The following is a 16,760-nucleotide window of genomic DNA, read 5'->3' on the forward strand; positions in this document are numbered from 1 at the left end:
AATGAGAATAGGAGGAGATTTGTTAATGTTTAATGTTCTATTATATTGGTTTTTAAAAATAGTGTCTGTTAGGCTGGAGTTTTAGGGGTTACCTTTGTGATGAAGAATGGTGCTTGTGCTTATAGGTTGAAGATGGATATTAGCCCCTTCCACACAAGCAACCAGGTAAATTACAGGAAAATTTTTGGGTTGACTTTACTGGTAAATGTACCACATGTGCTGTCACATGAGATGTCAAAAGTCATAGACACAGTATTATCTCAAACCTCAGTCAGTAGCGAAGGTGCGTGAAATAGTTTTGATTCTCTCTCTAGATAGAGTTCCTTCTACCTAACAGTCTACTTGTTAATGCCTGGTGGAGTGTCTGTCGTGTATTTCAAAACAAAACATCAAAGACTGTCTGTTGGGGAAAACAGATAATACGTTGACAGTAAAACAAATGGGGGGGGGGGGGGCTTGTTTGTACTTGCTTGTTTTGATTATTGAGGGATTACCTCCCCCAAATCTAAATTAATGTCCATTGACCTTAACTTGTATTGAGCCCAGAGCACACCTTTAAGCATTCTCCATGTACTACAAAAGCAGACCTATTTGTTCCCTTTGTAAAATTACTTTCTAGTTTATTAAACCAAAACACAGCCATTTTTAACCGATGAAGTGACTAGTAGTTTTTCAATTACAGATGCCATTGTAGAAATTCACTATGCACAGCCAGAATTAATTTAATTAATGTATGAGTGTCCAATAACAAGGCAGTTACAGAGATTAAGCGAGTAGTATTCTGCTGGTCATGTAATGCTAATATAGCAGCCTGCATGAGGTGCCCCTGCCCAATGTAGACTAAAAGAGCTTTTATAATGTTACTAAATAATGAAGTAATAATGAGGTAATAATGAACTCTTCATCTCACATGAGTGGTCTGATTTTATACATATGTTTCAAAATTACTATTTATCTCTTTAGAAGTAAAACTTTTTAAATAAGGAAATGAACCTTTAATATTCAAGTAGTTGAAATAACTTTTTAGTTTATTAAACCAAGACACAACCACTATTAATCGGTTAAGAGTCTAGGGTTAGGCTTTAACAGACAGTAAAAGCCATATCGTAAAGCTTTGTATCAATACCAACCATTGCTAATGGAGCACTTGAAAACTGAAAAGACAAATCAAACAAGACAGCTGGTTTTTGAAGCTCATGTTTTATTCTAATAAACCTCATGTCTAAGATTGAGCATTTCAGACCAGTGACCAGATTGTAAATAAGAATAAAACAAAAATCAAAACATGACATTGTATTTGAGGATCATCACCACATTTAGTTTGATCCTTGGGAATAAATATTGAACTAAAAAAACTCTACAACAGAATGTGGGTGTGGCTGGATGCAATCAATCTTCAGTTCCCCTTAAAAACACATTCAGAGACAAAAACTTAAGTAAATACCTCCACAGTCTCTTTTCATTGATCGCATTACTGAATCGCACCGGTACGTGATTTTATCATTCAGTTGAGGTACAAAGATTCCTGACACTACAGAAGATACTATAATTGTGTCCCCTGGGTCCTGAATCACCCATACAACTATATCTAGCTTATAGCCGGATCTCTTTCAACAAATCATTTCTAGTCTCAATGCAAACACATAGCAGCACCATGTCAAAGGCTAAAGAAAATCTAAAATAGAGGGTGGCAACTGATACCTCTATATAACCAACAAATTACCAAGTATAGAATGACAAATGACAAACTGAAACAAATTTGATGGGTTAATGGAAATAAAATGAAAAATCAAGGGAAGCATCACTGCTGATTGTAGCTGTGTTGCATTTAATAAAGACAATGACTTCATGGGGAGATGCCGAGCCTCCTGTATTCAGAACAAGATATCCAGTTTATACATTATTGTCTGCATTGTGTTAAAATACTACAAGACAAAACTATGGCTTTGTAAGTACACATGGCAGTCACAAACTCATAACGGTGTCATTTTAAACAAAGCTAAAAGGGGCTTAGGGTGTATAGTCTCCTTTAATGAAACAGCTAAAAAAAAAAACTCAACAGAGTCAATGTTTATGGCACCAATTCCATTCAATGTGCTTTCTACTCGCTCACATCAGGACCCAGTAGGATAATGATTAACGTGTTCATTTGCGGTTTACAACAGGACTAACAGGCATGGTATAAACCAAAACGTAAAATAAAATAGCACTAATGAAAATCCCAGACTAATATCAATGCTTAATCACAAATGTAGTTTGAGGTATTGTGAGTATAACAGGAACATGTGTCATTTTTTAATCTTCTGCATTTTTTTTGTTTTATTTATTTATTTTTTTCTGTTTTGAGAATAGCACAGCGTAGAAATCACATTAAAAAAATTGATCACAAAAAAAAAAAAAAAACTACCAAAAAGAACCAAAGTTGTCAATAATATCATAATTTTCTATGAGAAAATTAAAACCTATTACATGGCATCGTATTGACATTTCATATAAACAAAACCAACAAAATAGCAGCAAAACAATACAATAGAAAGAAGCATGTCTTTTTCTTTTTTGTTGTTTTCCATTTGAAAGTTTCATACTTGCTGGAAATCCCTCCATAGCAGCTAAATATGAGGAGTGTCTTCTCCCAGGTTCTCCTCTTTTGTCATACAACATCTCCGTTCTGCTTTTAACTCTTTGATGTCCAGCCATCGCCCTTTTTTGCCTCCCTCTGCCATCTCTAACATCTCTCCATCCTCATCCTCCAGAGATCCACAAGACAACAAACATCTCTGGGTTTGTGCAAAATCTACTTTAAGCCACAACTTTTGTTTTCTTTCTAAACCAGAGTACATCAACTCAGAACAATACTTTAACTATGGTGTCTTTCCATCACAAGTTCGCAACTAGTCCACTAATCCAAGCATACTGGCCTTAAGAGGGGAACAGGACAAATAAATAGTTCTCAATCTTTGATATAACATCTTAGTGTTTTCACTCTGAATGCATGTGAATACATAAAGGTGCATATAGCGGAAATAGTACACTGTGAGCTTCAGTTTTACCCTTCAAAGAGCATCTTCTCATTGTCCCCCTCCATTTCTCCTCCAGACTATTAACACCATAGATAAAGAGACCTGCTCCATGCTGCAGACAAGACACAAGTCTGCCATCACCCCCTTACTCCATTCCGTGTTTTTTCCCCATTGTTTTAACAACTGTGGATTTCTTTCTTTCTTTTCTTTTCTTTTTTTTTTTTGTGTGTGTGTAAAAGTCAGCCTTAAACGACAGACTGAAAGTGCTTTTTTTTTTTTTTTTTTTTTTTTTAAATGGAATGGTTTTAGATAATACATGAATTTTAACAAAAAGCAGACTGTGGAATAATCTGCTTAAGCTTAGCTGGGGAGCAGGTAAAAGATAAGCTTATTTTCTCATTGGCAGTGACGATGTTATACATTAATGGCAGTAAAGGCAACGATTCAAGCCCCTGGCATTCCACAGCCTTGTAAATCATATAAAAAATACATGCTTAAAACATATACTAAGGTTACATAAACCATTTTGGAAGAGAAGAGAATCTTGTTAGGGAATCTGTCTAGGAATTATAATAAAGTGACTAAACGCATAGCAAGCGGGGATATATTTACACAGCTAGACTGCAGAAAAAGCAGGGAGCACTCTTGGCAAGTGTAACAACATACTATCTATGAGAGAAAGCAATCAAACATACAAAAAATGTCTCTTCTCTTTCAAAAATAGTTTTTGACACACTTGAAATAAAAATATACCTCACTTTATCTTTTTAGCGACCAAGTTGAGGCCAGTCACAACTACTGTTGTCGTTTATGCAATTTTAAAATCCTAGATAGCCTATACCATTTTTCTGTCTTTTCAATTTTGACTTAAGACATAAAGAGGGGCCAAAAGTGAGAATTAAAGTGTCCGTTCATTCCTTGTTCTCCACTGGTGGTCCTGGCCGGCAATCGCCCAATCGTCAAAACTACAGGTGGGACGCCGCTCAGAAGTTTTAGAACGGATAGGGCGTACTGAGGGGCAATTGGTCGAGGTACTGGTCGGGTGGTGAGGTGCAGTTGGGAGCCCGTTTCCCTCTTATCCCATGAAGCCTTTGGCCAAAGCCCATACCCAACAGAAACAAAGATTCATCGATCAAGAGATGAGAAGCCATCCGTTCAGATATTAATGTCTCTGACATCTGTGGGAGTGCAAGAGAGGTCCACGTTCTCCTCCACTCGTTTGGTCTCTGTGGAAATGTTGTGCTGTTGAGCTTGTCTGAGACTAGATTCCAACAGGGACTCGATCTGTTCCTGACATGATCGCAGACAGTCCTGTAGACGAAAAGAGGGGAAAATTAGCACAATGACAAAGGAAAGGGATACATAACATAGTCTCATGTCACTGCGACTCGTAATAATTAGAACGAGATGGCGGCATCGTTAGATATTGTATGACTTGGCTCATACGAAAAGGTAAGACTTTCTTTTTTTATTTGGTTACTCTTTCCACATATAGACTCACTGAGCACTTTATTAAGAACACCTATATACCTACTTATTCATGGGATTATCTAATCAGCCAATCGTGTGGCAACAGTGCAGTGCATAAAATCATTCAGATACGGGTCAGAAGCTTCAGTTAATGTTCACATCAACAATCAGAAGGGAAAAAAATTTATTATCATTGATTTTGACCATGGCATGTTTGTTGGTGTCAGTTTGGCTAGTTTGAGTATTTCTGTAACTGCTGATCTCCTTTGAATTTCATGCAAAACAGTCTCTAGAGTTTACAAAGAATGGTGCCAAAAACAAAAAAATATCCAGTGAGCGACAGTTCTGCGGATGGAAATGCTGTTGATGAGAGAAGTCAACGGAGAATGGCCAGACTGGTTCGAGCTGACAGAAAGGCTACGGTAACTCAGATAACCACTCTGTACAATTGTAGTGAGCAGAATAAAATCTCAGAATGCACAACATGTCGAACCTTGATGCGGATGGGCTACAACAGCAGAAGACCACATCGGGCACTTTATTAGGACCATAGTGTTCCTAATAAAGTGCTCAGTGAGTGTAAATATGCACTACAAATGACTGATATATGTCAATAAGAGCTTCCCTCGTCTCATTCCAAACCCCAATATTTTCTTTCTTTCATGGTACACAGAAGTTATTTTCCTTTTAAAATCATGATTAGGTTTAGGGCAGTGGTTCCCAACCCTGTACCTGGAGGACCCCCAACACTACACATTTTGGATTTCTCCCTAATCAAACACACCTGATCCATCAGCTCATTAGTGGAGACTCCAAGACCTGAACTGGGTGTGTCAGAAAAGGGAGATATACAAAATGTGCAGTCTTTGGGGGCCTCCAGGAACAGGGTTAGGAACCACTGGTTTAGGGCTTGGGTAAGGGGTCAAACTTAGGAATAATCACAATAACAATTGTTCGTTGCTTCATTTATTTTCTCTATGGGTGTAAAAGTCGTAAATGTTGGCTCCTTTTGTAGGAGCCAACATGTACAATTCCTTTCGATTTCGCCATCTCGTACTATTATTACAACTTGTCACAAGACCAGATTGGGATACGTGCTTTCTTCTGGGATGATATGAAGAAAGTGGCACACTTACAGGGTCACTTCGGATGACTTGTGAAAGGAAATTGGTGAGGTTCTGGGACGAGAGGGAACTGTCGCTGCTTTTCAGGTACAGCCCCTGCACCGCTGCGGCAACACTCCCCGCTGCAATCATGGAGGGAGGACTCGCGATGAAGTTCACATCTGAAAATAACATTGGGGCTCTTGTTAGAACTTAAATAGGAAAGCAAAACTGTTCATACACACTGAAAAATGAGAGAAAATGAACTAAATGAGGACTAAAATGAATGGGTTGAGGAATATTAGATATTAGATATTAATAACTTGGAGGAGGGATGGTGTTCATAAAAAGTATAGCATAACTAAACTACAGGGTTGATAGGGGACAGTCCATGACATTTAAGGCAGACACCATTCTGAGATAAGGCTTTTAGTTTGTGGGGGTTCGGGAAAAGGAAGAGGACTTTGCTGTAGGTCCAGGCCAGCTCAAACTACCCTCTACTGCAGCCTTTTTACACTAAACTCCCTAAATTAACCAAGCCTCTAGGCATGAATATACACAAGTTGGTGCTAAAGTGCATAGAAATCTTAAGGTTTACAAAACAATGGTATTCTACTTTTGACGACTTGGACCCAACACCACATTTGTTTAAAATTGTCCTCTCACACTGGCAATAAGGGGAGATTATAAATCAAAGCTGTCTCTCTTTCCCTTATATTCTCACTTTGCCCACACATGGTGAATGGAGAAATACATCTGCCTTTCTCATAGGAAGTCATCTAGCATTGCTATCTGAGAGATGAGAGGGCAATTGTCAAGACAAATTGAGCATAAAGGCACGGGAGCTTTCAACCCAAAGCCATTCATTTCATTCACCAGAGCCCACCCTCTTTCCCAGTATCCATCCAACCACACTCTTTCTGGCTGCGATCCCAGGCTACTTTCCAAAGAAATGCAGGTCATAAACATAAAAGAGGAGCGAGCTTCAGTGATACCCACCATGTAAATGGAGGGGCAAAAAAAGAGATGGGAATATACAAGACTAGTTCCTTCCTGAAGCATTACAGGGGGTTCCAGTTAGGTGATAAAGAGACTGTGAGCTGATTGCCAGGGCAAAAAAATAAAGATTGAACATCTAAGCACATGCATCTAGACATCTACATCTAGACATGGGGAAATATCAGGTTACAAATCCCTTTTGCACAAGGAAAATTTCAGCAAACGGCTTCCTCTTTTTGGTTCACATGCACTGCATGTGCAGCAATAGTGTCATGATACAGGGCTTCTCAGGACCCACGCTGCAGTCACAGCAATCACCACAAAAGGAAACAGACTTCCTCTCTCTCTTGCAGAGGCTCAAGCTGGTTTACAATAACTCTGAGTGAGGAATTAGGACAAGGGAGATGGATCTTTCCATTGCAATAAAGAAGTCAGTTTGATAGCAATGCTCTTGGGGGAGGTCATGGGAGATATTCTTCAATGCGTATCCATAATAAAGTGCTCAACACTTTTATTTGGTCTTCAGCTGTGCACATTCACATCAATATGCATTTAAAATCACATATTTAAGGCAACAAAGCAGACTAGGTGATGCTGAAACATACCTGTTGCACAGAGGGCCACAAATGTCTGGGCGTGCTTGCGTAGTAACTGCTTGGTGCTCTGATGTATTGGCAGTTTGGTGAGAAAGTGTTCAATGAAATCATGTGGTGTCACAGAGGCGAGATCCCACTTAAGTTTATTTAGTGCCAGCAGTTCCATTTGCTGCGAGGGAAGATATAAAAAGGCCAAAGTTTACATTAAGGCGCAGATCATTTTCCATATGACAATACGACGTTGGTGTGCGGAGAATTTGACATGCTTTGACCACTAGATGGAGATGTAGAATAATTGGTCAATGCACACTCACGCATTAAGGCCTACATTCAATTAACGGACACATAAAATGTACATTAAAAGGTCTGTGAAATCTGCGCTGTTATTAATGCAGATATCTGAGAATTACACTAACAGCATACTAAACCCGTTAATTTGGTCACGAATATCAATGCTAACCCATCAAGTACCTCTTTCTAAGCAAAACTGTATTACTAAAATAAGTAATATATGGAGATAATATCAAGTTATATAAAAAAGTAGTACGCAATATTAGATAATTACCAATAACTCGCTGGGACGGACAGAGTTGTCCGTGTATATGCACAGCTTCTCTGCTGTTAGTGGCACAGTCTCTTTCATTTTAGAGGCCAAAAACATACAAGTTGCTCCTAGCAGCTGTAACCGGGTCTTTTTGGTTGGCTCCACGGATAAAAATCTATCCAGGTAGTTCATAGCCAATGGAAAAACCTCCTCTTCACACTTCTGCTCTTCACAGACCTTTAAAGAAAAGCAAAAAGGATCAGATACAGCCTACACCTAACATGTACATTTGGCTTCGTGCAATCACTAATTATGCGGTAAGAATCGAATTAAGCGAATATTTTGGCTAACACGAATGAAATTATCGAAATAATAATAAAAAATCACTATGCTTTGATCTTATCGAGTTATCCCACGTGTTTAGCATCTGTAGCTGCACGTGCAATGGAAAGGGTTAAATTATGAACGAAGACTTGTAGCGCATGCTATAAAAAAATAATTACATTTCCTAATCAACATCAATGCATATGTTTTGCAGAAAGTTTAAACATCGCTCTTTGCTGTTAATGCAAGCGGTCGTTTCATTCCGAGGCAAAAAGGTGGCGTCCAAGCTTGGTTCAGGAAACAATTTTCTAGTTCGTCATCTTTTCAAAAAATATTTAAAAATATACCAAAATTGTTTCGCTGTGCGTAGCACACATGTAAATGTTCAGGAACGTATGCTTTATTGAATAAAAGTTAGATCTATCGAATTTAGTGATGCAAACGCTGTGAAATGAACTGAATTATAAAGCCCCGATGCACAACGAGCAGCATGCGACATTTAACAGTAGTCGCTATTTCAAAAATTAATATAAATTATTCCCGTGCATCAAATGTAACATTAAACATCTGTAAATCCAAATCAATCGACGTGAAACATAATCCGACAGTTTAGAGAAAAATCTTGAAGCCAGAAAGTTGAAAAATATCTTATTTTTAGACCGTCGTGCAGGAGGTATGACGAAGTGAAACAAAACTTTTAAGACAAAAATATTACGTTTATTTCTAACAATTAGGTTTAAATGATACATATGAATTAAGGGTCAACTAATAAGCGTCGTCACACAAGTGTTGTCAATAACTGTTCCATTTTAGAATTTAGAGAAATAAAAAACTTAAGCAAACGACAACAAAGATGGCGTATAATAGGCTACTGGCACGAGTGAGAATGCATACGTGTACACTGGTATTTAATTGAAATAAAATAATAATAATAATAATTTACATTTTCCTTAGTTTATAAGGAAACGAAACAGATGAGAGGGGGAAATAAACGATTTAAATAAAAATGCGATAGCGGAAGACAGAAAAACTTCACATGTCTAACTTTCGTAATTAAACATTTTTTTATACTTAAATATTTCAGCAATAATAATAATCGGAAAACGATATTCCTGTGCGGTAGTTCTGGGGTGCACAATATGGATGGACTCACGCTACATCCAAACATATTTACATTTATAAAACAGTTCTTCGGGTCCAAAGAGCATGAGCAGCTGCAGAATCATCATGAGGCAAACTCGTGTAATACAAAAAGACAAGTATTTTCCGCAACAAACCTCGAGCATCCATGTAGCGACGATTTTCCTCATTTTAGGAACAATCTCTTTCTGAACACACTTGAAATAATTCGATGACGGTAGATAGTTTTCCTCTGCTTTGAGCATTGTCTGTAAAACTCGGTCATTCAACAGGTTGGTATCTTGGTAAGCTCTTCTTATGGTATCCACTTCGCAGCAAAATAGCTGGTGTTCCATGTCTTCAGTGTTCTGGCTGTGACAAAGTAAAAAAAAAAAAAAAAAATGGATATCGTGTCGGACGCAGGTTGCGTGGATGCTTTGCTGCCTCTGCTGAACCCTCTAAGAACTCTCGCTGCAGCTCCGCTCGACAAAACTCCCCTATGACGTTACTGTTGTTAAGGGAAGATCAAAGCAGCAGCAAGCCTGTGTGTGTGTGTGAGAGAGAGAGAGATAGATAGATAGAGAGAGAGAGAGAGAGAGAGAGAGAGAGAGAGAGAGAGCGAGAGGCTCAGGGTGGAGGAGAAATCTTGAAGAACTATCGTCTCTTGAGTTTGGGCTCCTTTCTTTAGCCGTATGGAAATAGGAGGTCCTATCCTGGGTGACGAGTGACCAAGGAGAATCAGTAGGGTGTCGGGGGTCTTTTGGGGAGGGGACAGGCTGCTGTGGGTATCGGGGATGAACAGACAGGGTAAGGGTCTGAACTATTGGTAGGGGGCGGTATAATAGCCTAAATCAAGGTGCAACACAGTCTCATTGAGAAACTCAGCTGTCCTCTCTCAATGCATATAACCTAGTACAGACCTACAGTCACTCTTGAGGAAAAGATATGGTTTATAAAAGTTTTATTACAGTGTAATAATTCACTTAGATCTATTTAAATAGCTTTCCGCAGCCACACCTATTATCAACAGATTAAACCATTTAAAAAGATTTGCATAGAGTTATGAAAAACGTGGTTTTTAATGCTTTATGGTACTTTTAAAAGTTTGATACGAGTTGTCACATTGTTAGAAGAGCTTAAAAGCTTCAACTGGAAGGTGTTTTCTGTATATAAGAGACACATTTCTGGTCTGGGTTGAAAACAAGTTTAATCTGAACGACAAAACTCTTTTGTGTTACACTAAAAGAAGGAAGCACATATTAGCCTGAGCCAATGAGAGAGAACGCAAGTTGCCAGGCAGAACAGCGGCACTAGCTTTCATCTTTCCTCGTGGAAATGTATACACCACATAAACAACATATATAAACGGTAAACTTCCCAAATCACATTAGAAACATTCCATTTGCCATCCGTACTCAGTAAGTTTCAATAAGCATGTTATTAAGGAATAAATGTATTAATGTAAAACAATTATCAGAAACTGTGAAATTAAGCTGTCCTCTGAAACCTTAGACTTGTAAATTTAGTATGGCAATTAAGTTTGGAGACATTATCAGCACAAAGTTTAAAACACAACTTAGGAGTAATTGTTTGATAGAGTTTTGATCAAATTGGGGCGCTCTCACTTTAAAGAGCTCACTGCCTCACTGCTGTCGCTTGAGGATGAATTGGAGCTTTTCAAATTCTTCACATTCTTGGCTTTCCAATACCGTAAAACAAGTAATTTGGTTGTGCTAAACTTTTCAAGTTGCAGAGAGAATCTAAAAGAGTGGATCCCCCTAAAATAAAACATGTGTTTTTTTTATTTATTTATTTTTTTTTTATTATTAGTTTGTATAATGTAGATATGCCCATGAAACAGTTAATGTTTTAATATACTAATAGTAGCCTACTTAAATGTGTTCACTATCTGCCTCTTGTGAGATCAAATGTAACAGTCCATTATTATATTATATAAATATTTTTTTTTTTACTTATTAGCTATTTGAAGCGTCAATAGCATGCATCCGAAAAAAAATACAATAAATAAAAATAAAAATAAAAGGTTTTGTCAGATATTTAGGCTATGTACAGAGTGAATATTTATAGAGAAAAACAGGAGGAATATAAGACATTTTTGTAAACGTTCTGCATATTTGCATAACACAAAATAAAGGAAGAGAGAGAGAGAGAGAGAGAGAGAGAGAGAGAACCTATTTCACAACTTTCTAAAAACTGCCTTTTTGGTCTTTTTTCTCTATTTTTGATTAAACATCTAATATCAACTATCAATAACAATCCTAAAAGGTTGTTTTTGTTAAGTTTAGAGCATGACATAAACTATATAAACAGTACATAATTACTTCAACATGGCATGAAGACTTTCTTGGGCTGCAGAAGTGTTGCTAACAATGAATGACCGACCATGTGATTTTTTACTTGTCCTTCTATTATGGTAATTACGGCAAAGCGAATAGGAAGTTGCCATGATCTCAGCCAATCGGAAATCGCACTTCTCTGAGTAAACTGTACAGTAAAGCATGGACATTTCAAGTTCGGTTAATATTTTACTTAATCCTACTGATATAAAAAGTCTGTCACATTTCTTAGTATTTGCATATTTTTTTAGGACTTTCATGGCCAACAACTGGTAAAGGATTTAAGAATGTAAGCTGATTTCTTTCCATCAGGTAATGCTCAGGTGGAGTCTTAAGCACATTACCCATTAGGGAAGTTTAAGGTGAATGTGGATGCCTGCATATGAATGTATGGATGAGGTCATAATAACTCTCTTTGACTACCCAGATGCAAACGGCTCACTCAACATGAGCACCAAGATTATGAAACAAAAGTGTTGAGACAAAGGACTGTCCTTATTCAAGCATTCAAATTGGGTGTCGGTCTAATTGCTGATGAGCTCCCATCTCCTCCCCCAACTTTGGATCATTTATACCTTTATACCTGAGTATTCATACTTTCATTTTGTCCTCCACACTATTATCAGCAGTACTTTCTTTCTTCTGCAGAACACAAACGAAGATTTTAAGAAGAATATCTCAGCTCTGTAGGTCCATACAATGCAAGTGAATGGTGGCCAGAACTTTGAAGGTGTTAAAAGCATTTAAAGATAGCATAAAAATAATCCATAAGACTTATAACGATATGATAGGTGTGAGTGAGAAACAGATCAATATTTAAGTCATTTTTTTTACTATAAATCTCCACTTTCACATTCTTCTTCTTTTATATTTGTCGATTCACATTCTTTGTGCATATCGCCACCTACTGGGCAGGCTGGAGAATTTATAGTAAAAAAGGATTTAAATATTGATCTGTTTTTCACCCACACTTATCATATAGCTATGATCATATGTAAAAATAGTGTATTTTCAGAGAGTTACACATCTGTCCATTGCAGATATTCCAAAGGTCCTTGGTACATCATCTCTTTCGTCTGCCATTTTGAAGTTATGTTGTCATAAATAAAGAAAACGGTAATTTAAAGAATAATTTAAAAAGTTTATAATTATGAGTAAAGTTCAAAGGTATTCACCCATGGTGGTTTGGATGTAACATCCCACCCTGAATCGTAAAAAAATGCTTTTTTTGCTTAAATATGCTTAAATATCCATCTATTGATTGTAATGGACGTCATGCTTCAAAGGGTTTATAGATTTTATAGATTTTTGTAGGTCCAACAGAGTCTCACGATAACTAATAATTTGTACGAGATGACGAAATCGTAAGATATCATCCGAATTTTATTCCCATAAAGACCAACTGATCAACAAACAGACTTTAAAATCGATACAAAACAGGCATCACATTTTAGCTACCCTCCTTTCCAGAACTTCATTCTAAGAAAGGAAACGACTGTGAATGTATTTGGTTACTTATTTCATGTTTATTTATAATACATTTGACATATGTGTGTATTCCCCTTGTCTCGCTTCGATGTTTTCTTTCTTCTGCGGTACACAAAAGGTATTTTCCTATTACAATCATGGTTAAGATTAGGGTTTGGGTAAGGGGTTGACTTAATGTTAGGTTTAACTTCTTAATAACATTGTTCATTGGTTTGTTTATTTTTCTCTATGGTAGTCAAATTTGTACGCTTTTGTACGAGCCAACTCAACTCTTTCATCATCTTCTACTATTATTATGACTTGAAAGCGGGTTGTGTTGGTCTGTAGAATAAAAAATAGAAAAATAAAAAATGAAATATATCATTCCTATGGGGTAGTACCAGTAAAGCACTCAAAGTAAATAGTAAAATAAGTCACTGTACTGGTGCAAATATCATAATACTCAGATGCCAGTGCAGAGCTAATGGCTACCTAATATGCAAATGACTGGTCATCAGTCCCTCCACCTATCACTTTTACCTGCAGGCTCTCCCACCTTCTGTAATTTTCATCCTTTCTTACGTCATTTGACCTACCATTTAGCCCTGGCTATTTGTCCTGTGCCCTCAGGTGTACAAGTACTGATCTTGTCCATCCTGTAGCTTACAACAGGCCGGTAATCTCTTCCTCTATGGATGGGATGCTTAAGTAAAGTGGTTCCAGGCCCAGTCAGGTAGTTTCATTAAGATATCGAATTAAGACTTGCATTTTTGAGCATGGCATAACAACTTGTTAAAATGTAACAACAATATTCAATAATATTCTAATATAAACAATGTTTTTATGCTGTATTTACAACAACAATCAGTTCTGACAAACAGAAAATGCAGACTTAAGCTGTCCCCCCACAGCTAATTTCTGACTCATCTGCCAAACACAAAGTGTTCCCTTTTTTCTGCTAAGTTAGCATGATGATATAATACATATATGTGCTCTCTTTGGTTCTGCTATCATCCACACCACTTCTGCAACACCCTATTCGCAATCTCTGCAAACAGGTCTAACAGAATTTTAAAAAGTATGATAAGGCCAAGTAAGTAAAGCTATACTTATATAGCACCTTTTAAAATAGTGTTTACAAATTGCTGTGAGGAAAATAATATACAGTATCAATGTACTTTCACATACATAAAGTTTACTTTGACAAATTTACTTTTAAGATACTTTTTAAAAGTACTAGTTGAGTCAACTGCTTGTAAGCTCCACAGCTCGGGACAATAAGACTGACTTCTCACTTTGCAGTTGGATGATCTGAGTGAAGTGATGAGTCGAGTTTGAGTCCAGCGGTCACTCTGCCCAAAGTTCTTTGTGATGGGACCTATCTCTTCCCAAAGCCTGTGCACTCTTGCCCAGTGGCTACCTTTTATTCCACTAATGGTGATGAAGATGAATGTGGTGCCAAATGGAGGCAAATGGCTTCCCAGACACCCATGCAGGAGGTAAATCAGTAGGCATTTCACTTTCTATGAGAAAATGAAGATGAAAAGGTTTTCCCTTGTCAAAAGACACTTTTCCCACTCTTTTTAACCTCTGCTGATATTTTAATGAATACTTGCATGTAGTGTAGCATTGATTTGCAGGCATAAATAATATAGAATGCAATGGATTTTAGTAGATGTAATGTAACTCCACTGAAGTCTTAAACCATGTCTGTGTTCATCTTAACAAAGACAGTCTGTATATGATGATAAGGGGGTCCCTGGACCCTTGGTCCCTAGAGATATGGCACTGTGCACACATAGAGGAAGCATTATCTCATGCCCATTATTTGACACCAGAAGTATCTGTTAGTTCAAGGGCCAAGACTTGCAGTAATGTACTACATACTATCACCATGCATTTCATTGGCTACATCTTCAGCTCAGTGAGGAATGCATGCTGATATATACGCATAATAGTGTGACTTAAGTCTGTAATTTGCTGGGTGGGTGTTGACAGGGTCACGCGGGGTTACCTTGCAGTGCAGCCTTGTTCCTCATTGATCAGATCACAGACAATGCACCGTCTTCTAGTGCAAATGCTTGCCCATGAGATTAGGATTTGAGGGTCTCTTCAAAGAATTCCTGATTTCCTAAAGCATTACTTTGCTTTCAGCCCATTTACCTTACAATTCCATATTTAGCAATGCTAATAAGTTTGTATTTGCATGTTACACAAGCACATAAATACTAATCTCACTTACAATCAATGGCTTAAAATGCTTAATTACAACATTTGTAGAAGTTGCACATGTAACATTTATTTGGTAATTAGTGTGAAAGATGGATTATACAACCCTACAGAATGTTCCAGCTAAATTTGTGTTCTTAAAATGTTTTCCAAACATTACATTTTGTTTGTGGGAATGTAAAAATGTCCACGCAAGTAGAATGTTATTTAAAGGTTAGCATAGCATTCCTTAATTTGCCAACTTTTTTATCCAGGGTTCCCAGCCTTTTTGAACAATGAAATTCCATGACCTTTTCTTTGTTTGTGATTTCTAGAAACCGATTTTTAAAAATCATGTAGACTCATTACTGATTAGCTAATGAATCATTCAGACTTCATTCAGATTTGTGCACCATTTCGACCAATTAACTGAAAAGAACTTACTCAAAAGAAGGATTCACAAATTGGACATGACTATTGCCTGTTAGCAAGTTCTGCTCTACACAAACAAGAAAAAATGTACATTCACTATGGAAATTTCTTTGACTTTTCCATGATTTTTAAAATTTTTATTAATTTGCATGACAATTCCAGGTCTGAAAAATGCAGTTCTAAAATTCCATGAATTTTCCAGGTTTTTTCATGACTGTGGGAACCCTGTTTATAACCTTTCAGTCTTAGACAAAATGTAAAACAATCTATTTTAAAGGATGTACGAACAAAGTTGCACTAATTACGTTTTCTCCCAAAATAGTGAGAACCTACTGAAGACTAATGACATTATAAGGATCTTCCTTTGACAGTATTGTAAAGTTTGTTCCCTACTTTTATATTACATTAGCCAAAGTTGTCAAAAGATTTGGTTTGGTGGGACATAACCAACTCAGTGGCTCAGAATTTTTATGTCTAAAGGCGCGGTCACATTTACCTTAGCATGGTGAAATTCCGTGGGCGAAATACAGTCATCTAAATGGGAATCTGCTTGATCGTGAATTTCGCGCAATGGACTTGGTGAACTATGACAGACGAATTCGCCGCATTGACCTATAAATAGGAAGTTGCTTGGTTTAGCAGTGATCTCTGTGTGGGCAGTCTGAATATTCACAATGGACAAGGATATCATTTTAGTGGCGATTTTCTGTTTAACTTCACTCTCTCAGTGCTTAAAGTGCAGCATTAAATAGAGGCTGCTTGACAATTTGTTTTTTGCTGGTTTTACACACGCCACCATGCCTTCTTCGCCCGTAGAATTTCGCTGTGCAAAGGTAAAAGTGACCGTGCCTTAAGGCCATGTCCAAACTAATCTGTTTAAGTTTAAAACCTCTGTTTTCGGGAGCCTGGGTAGCTCAGCGAATATTGACGCTGACTACCACCCCTGGAGTCACGAGTTCGAATCCAGGGTGTGCTGAGTGACTCCAGCAAGGTCTCGTAAGCAACCAAATTGGCCCGGTTGCTAGGGAGGGTAGAGTCACATGGGGTAACCTCCTCGTGGTCACGATAATGTGTGGTTCTCGCTCTTGGTGGGGTGCATGGTGAGTTGTGCGTGGATGCCG

General features: G+C 37.6%; 1 protein-coding gene across 1 annotated transcript; it reads right to left on the minus strand.

Annotated features, from left to right (window-relative positions):
* Positions 1–1,181: 1,181 nt before the first annotated feature.
* Positions 1,182–9,785, minus strand: LOC127412072 (G1/S-specific cyclin-D1). The gene is made up of 5 exons (XM_051648116.1): positions 9,334–9,785; positions 7,754–7,969; positions 7,198–7,357; positions 5,627–5,775; positions 1,182–4,331 (listed from the first exon to the last, which is right to left on the minus strand). The coding sequence occupies exons 1-5, from the start codon at positions 9,529–9,531 to the stop codon at positions 4,176–4,178; spliced, it is 879 nt and encodes a 292-aa protein (XP_051504076.1). The 5' UTR covers positions 9,532–9,785; the 3' UTR covers positions 1,182–4,175.
* Positions 9,786–16,760: the final 6,975 nt, after the last annotated feature.

Source organism: Myxocyprinus asiaticus, chromosome 2 (genome assembly GCF_019703515.2).
Source record: "Myxocyprinus asiaticus isolate MX2 ecotype Aquarium Trade chromosome 2, UBuf_Myxa_2, whole genome shotgun sequence".
NCBI lineage: Eukaryota > Metazoa > Chordata > Actinopteri > Cypriniformes > Catostomidae > Myxocyprinus > Myxocyprinus asiaticus.

Coding starts and splice junctions, on each gene's coding strand:
- LOC127412072 (XM_051648116.1), bottom strand. CDS start 9,531: ATGGAACACCAGCTATTTTGCTGCGAAGTGGATACCATAAGAAGAGCT. Junction 7,358..7,753: donor TCCGTCCCAGCGAGTTATTG/GTAATTATCTAA, acceptor CTTCCCTCGCAG/CAAATGGAACTGCTGGCACT. Junction 5,776..7,197: donor TGTGGCCCTCTGTGCAACAG/GTATGTTTCAGC, acceptor TGTTATTTTCAG/ATGTGAACTTCATCGCGAGT.